The 5,169-nt window shown below is 39.3% G+C and overlaps 1 protein-coding gene across 1 annotated transcript; it reads right to left on the bottom strand.

The window, feature by feature from the left end:
* Positions 1-708: 708 nt before the first annotated feature.
* LOC145770147 (uncharacterized) lies at positions 709-4,944 on the bottom strand. Its single transcript, XM_082581734.1, has one exon. It carries the CDS (start codon positions 4,942-4,944, stop codon positions 709-711), a length of 4,236 nt encoding a protein of 1,411 aa, XP_082437860.1.
* Positions 4,945-5,169: the final 225 nt, after the last annotated feature.

The raw sequence follows: 5,169 nt of genomic DNA, 5'->3' as shown, positions 1-5,169 counted from the left end.
AAGCACAGCTGGTTCGACTCTCAAGGTAGGCTATGGGCTTAATTGAGTAACAGATTTCGAGGATAGTGTAACGTCCGCTTTGTCTATTTGATTGCTACGTTACAGTGACGTATTTTGTTTGTCGTTGACCTTCGCTCTATTGAACTGCCTGGTCAGTTTCTTCTGTCTAGATTGCTTCCAACAACACGACACATGAATTTGAATTGGTTTTCACGTGTTCTTTTAATGTGCGTTTTTAGACAATCTTTTAAACACAAGTAACTTTGAGATTTCTTAATTTGCGACCGTCCAGAGAAAAGCAATTTTGTAGAATGAAACAAATCGATTTACAGTACAATTTACGAATTCCCTTTCTCAAGGATTGACAATTATTGAAAAACGAATAGGTCATAATGGTTGTATAATTCAATGAAAACTGACGTTGTATCGTCGACTAATAAGTTACTGATTTAACGAAAACAGACCACAGGTGCCAAACGCAGATGCGAAAGAGGCCAAACAATATAAAAGAGAAACAAAAACAGGTGGCTTTTTAGTACAGTGGTCGGCAAAAGAGAAAAAATCCAAATATTAACAAACGAGTCACAAATGAACGCAGAGGGCTTAACTTAAGAAAATTGGCAGTAACATTCCCTCCCCTTTAAGGCCTCGTACATTTGTTCAAATACACAGGTATAAACAACATGAGAAAACAAAATCAGCACAAATTTACATTGGTTTTGCAGGAACGATCAAGCATAACTTTTGAATTGGTCTGACAATCAAGGACTGTTTAGTTTGAACGCTAACGCTACGGACAATGCCATTTTTGTCGGGAAACGTTTGAATTACGCGACCCATGAGCCAATTGTTTCGGGGTGTGTTATCTGCGATTAAAACTATGTCCCCCACAGTCAGATTAGGAGATTTTTTGGTCCACCTTTGTTTTTGCTGGAGCAAAGGTAAGTACTCTTTTACCCACCGTGTCCAAAAGACGTCGGCCATGTATTGAACTTGTCTCCAGCGTTTTCGAGAGTAAAGCTCTTTTTTGTTTGTGAATGAGCCTGGAGGAAGGTTTATTTGCTGTTTTAGAAGAAGCAAATGGTTCGGTGTGAGAGCCTCCATGTCATTAGGATCGTCTGACGATTTTGTAAGTGGACGACTGTTAATAATGTTTTCTACTTCACACATGAAGGTAGTCAGCGTTTCATCTGTTAAAGTTTGGCCTTTACAGATAGCTGATAAGATTTTCCTAATGGATCTGATTTGTCTTTCCCACACACCTCCATGATGGGATGCACTTGGAGAGTTAAAGATCCACTTGATGCTTTTCTGTGTTAAAGCATCTTCGATTTGACTGTTGTTCCATGATTTGATGGCTTCTCTCATTTCTCGTTCACCACCAACAAAGTTTGAACCATTGTCAGATCTAATTTCTTCTACTTGCCCTCTTCTTGCGATGAATCGTCGTAGAGCGAGTATAAAAGATGAAGTGTCAAGAGAGTTTGCGATTTCAATGTGTACGGCTCTTATTACAAGGCAAGTAAAAATGACACCGTATCTTTTATGTTCTGTTCTACCCTTTTTAATAATAAATGGGCTAAAATAGTCTACACCAACATAGGTGAATGGAGGTTTGTCTGGTGTCAATCTGTTTTTAGGAAGATCAGCCATTTTTTGTGTGCTGAGTTTTCCGCTTCTTTTGCGGCAATCAACACATTTGGATAAAACCTTGCGGACTGCTGAATTGGCTTTTATAATCCATAGATTTTCGCGCAGGGCAGACAGGACGTGTTCCCTGCCACTGTGACCAAATGTGTCGTGCATTTCTTGAATGATGAGAGGAACTATTTGGGAGCGATTTGGAAGGATAATTTGATGTTTTGCATCGTGTTTGAGAGGTGCAGCTTTGATGCGGCCACCAATTCTTAGTAAATTGTTTTCTAAGAAAGGGTCGAATTTTATTAAGCTACTGCAGTTGTTTAATGGCTTTTGTGCTTTCAGTTGGCTGATTTCGTTGGCAAAGTGTTTTGACTGAACAAAGGTAAAAATAAAGTCTTGTGCCTTTGTGAGCTCATCTGGAGACAAGCAAAGATTGTGTGCTGGGGCATTTTGTTTATTTGCAAGGTTAGTGAGTCTTAAAGTCAGAAATTTATGCTTACAACGGAAAAGCCAAGCAACGATTCTTTTCAGCTTGTACCAAGAAGAATACTTACCCAAAAGATCTTCCAGAAAGTGGGATTCGCTTTGGATTGCAAAACACGTTTGCTTTGGTTGTTTAATTTCTGGGTCATTGTCCACGACTTCGAGAAATTCTGGTTGCTTAGGCCATTGAGGATTGTGGTTTCCATAGAAATTCAGGGCCGTTTTTCCATGTATTCCAGGGACATCAGTAACGTTTTCGGCGTATTGATTCATGATCATGTCATCAACAGATCTTTTATAGTCCATGTAAAAATTAGCGTCCCTTTTAAACTTTCGTTTCAAGCAATTAATTCTTTGGAGAGCTTGAGATTTGTTAAAGGGTAATTTTAGGTCCGGATTTCGAACGGGCAAGTCGATTTGGTAGTGCGAGTCTTCCAAAAGTTTGATACTAGAGTTAACAGATTTCATGAATTGAGCTTGTTGGACAGATAATTCGGGTTTACAGTTAACAATCGAGTCAACAGCGTCAAAGCACATGTCGCACATTGGATGGGTAGAAGTTTTGGTAAAGAAATTTTTAGTTTTACTTTGATCCTGTTTGCTGTTAGGACAATTCACTAGCCAGCCAATGGCCGTTTTGATGGCATAATAGCCACCTTTTGCTTGGATTACTTCTTGTGGTTGGAGAACGTACGGATTGTCATTGCCAATAAGGAGTCCTACCTCTGCGTCAACATCGGGAATCGAGATGTTTGCAAATTCTGGAAAGTGTTTAGTGTCTTCTAGGGTAGGAATATCTGTATTTGAAACAGGAATTTGAAAAGTGGAGTAAAGAGAGCTTAGAGAAATGTATTTGTTTTCGTCAAAATCTGACATTTCGACATTTGTGACCACCTTTACCTTGTTACGTTTGCCAGTGTTGTTTAGCGTGGTGGTACAAATATTAGTTTCTTGACAGTCGGCAATTTGCAACTTTTCTATCAAATCATTTGTTATGAAAGATGTTGTACTTCCACTGTCCAAAAACGCTTGTGTAGTGATAGTTTGATTACTTCCTTGCAGGCGAACCTTTACTGGGATTATGGGAAGCAGACTGCGAGAATTTGTTCGTGTGTTGACAAACCCATTGCGTATTGCTTGTGTAGGTTGATTGATATTAATTTTTTGAGTTGTGTCTTTAGGTGTGATATTTGTGGTGATTTGTGTTGCATCTGGGGGATGCAAGAGAGTAGTGTGGCGTTCAGTGCATCCTAGTTTTATGCAAGGGTCCTTCCTTTTACATTGATATGCCCAGTGACCAGCATTTAAACAGCACTTGCAGAGTTTGTTGTCGATTACAAATTTAAGCCTTTGGTCAATATTCATCATTCGAAATTGTTTGCATTGATTGAGAAAATGTTTATCTCTGCACAGATGGCATGTCCTTTCATGGTTCGACGATTTTATTTGCGTTGCAAAGGTTACGCTGCTCCTACGTTTGGAGTTGGAATCATCGAATTGTTTTTTAGTAGATTTTAGAATATCGCATGCCAAATTGGTCGTTTCTCTCGTTTTGCGCGAGACGTACCGTGAGAGATCTGAAAGGCTTATTTCTTGATTTCTTTCATGCAAAATTACGTCAACTTCGCGTAACCAGCCAGAATACCAGCCACTTGGCAAGCGTCTTATTATTTTTGTTATGGTATCCATGTTGTCCATTTTCTGTAAGTAATTCATGCCAGACAAAGTACATATGCAGGAAGTTAGTTCCGAAGAGAACTTGATTAGAGAATCCTTGTTAGAATTTTGAAGAGATGGGCCGTTTATGACGGAATCAACACATGCGCGAGCTATTTGAAATTTTTGACCGAAGGTTTGTTGTAGCAAAGCTCTTGCTTTTGTGTAACCTTCGTGGGGAAGCATGTATTGACACCCTTTTACCAAAGTGTGCGCAGAGCCTTTGGTGTATTGCAACAGATAAAAAAGTTTACGTTTAGGCTCTGTGAAATTACAATCAATTAACGTATCAAATGCGTCTATAAAACCACAGTATTCAGCAGAATTTCCATCAAAGATTGGGGGTTCTACAGACAACAGTGGGGACGGGTTGATAGTAATATTTGGAATTTGTTTCGAGTTTACTGATTGATTATTGTTTATTTGATTTAGTACAGGGGTCTGGGCATACGACGTACTCGGCTCATGTCTCACAAACGATTTATTTGTTACTGTTTGTGAAGGATTAATTTTGTTTGAAACGACAATAGATTCGTGAATGTTAGACCTGGCTTCTACGCCACTCAACGTTAATTGGGATAACATAGGATACACAGAATTATTGTTTACATTAGTTGCTAAATTCGATTGAAATTGTCCGTTTATATCAACATTGTCTTTAGACATTTTATAGCGCTCACCAGCATCTTCTTCCGAAAGTTGGGCAATTGTCTCTTGGAGCTCTGCCTTTAGTTTAGCTTCCTGGACTTGTTGCAGGAATTTTCTTTCTTGTTCTTCACGTAGCTGACTTTGTTTTAGGACCATTGTTTCAAATTCTGCCCTTGCTTTCGCTTGCTCTTGTTCCAACTCGCAGATCCTTTTTTGTGATTCCAATCGAGCTAATATTACCGCCTTCTTAATTTTAGCGCTCATTGTAGAGGAGCGGCTTTTGCTGGAAACTTTGCTGGTGCTGTCGCTTGGGTGCAGACTGCCATTTTCTGCTTGGTAGAGCATTTTTGATTGTGATCTTGTTGTCACCTTTGATGTTTGGGGTTCTGGATTTGTTGATTCTTCGGCATTTGATTTATCTGCCACGTCTGTCTCCTTTACAGAATTTGTTGCCATTTTCTTGACATTCAACTTCGCTCACTGTCAACAACGACGACTTTCTTGATTGAAATGTCTAAAAACTGAATGTAACGTCCGCTTTGTCTATTTGATTGCTACGTTACAGTGACGTATTTTGTTTGTCGTTGACCTTCGCTCTATTGAACTGCCTGGTCAGTTTCTTCTGTCTAGATTGCTTCCAACAACACGACACATGAATTTGAATTGGTTTTCACGTGTTCT

The sequence above is a fragment of the Aplidium turbinatum genome, chromosome 5 (genome assembly GCF_918807975.1).
Source record: "Aplidium turbinatum chromosome 5, kaAplTurb1.1, whole genome shotgun sequence".
Lineage (NCBI taxonomy): Eukaryota > Metazoa > Chordata > Ascidiacea > Aplousobranchia > Polyclinidae > Aplidium > Aplidium turbinatum.
This window is presented reverse-complemented; position numbering and strand designations above follow the sequence as displayed.

What these genes read in the sequence shown, in the direction of transcription:
- LOC145770147 (XM_082581734.1), bottom strand. Translation starts at nt 4,944, where the DNA reads ATGGCAACAAATTCTGTAAAGGAGACAGACGTGGCAGATAAATCAAAT.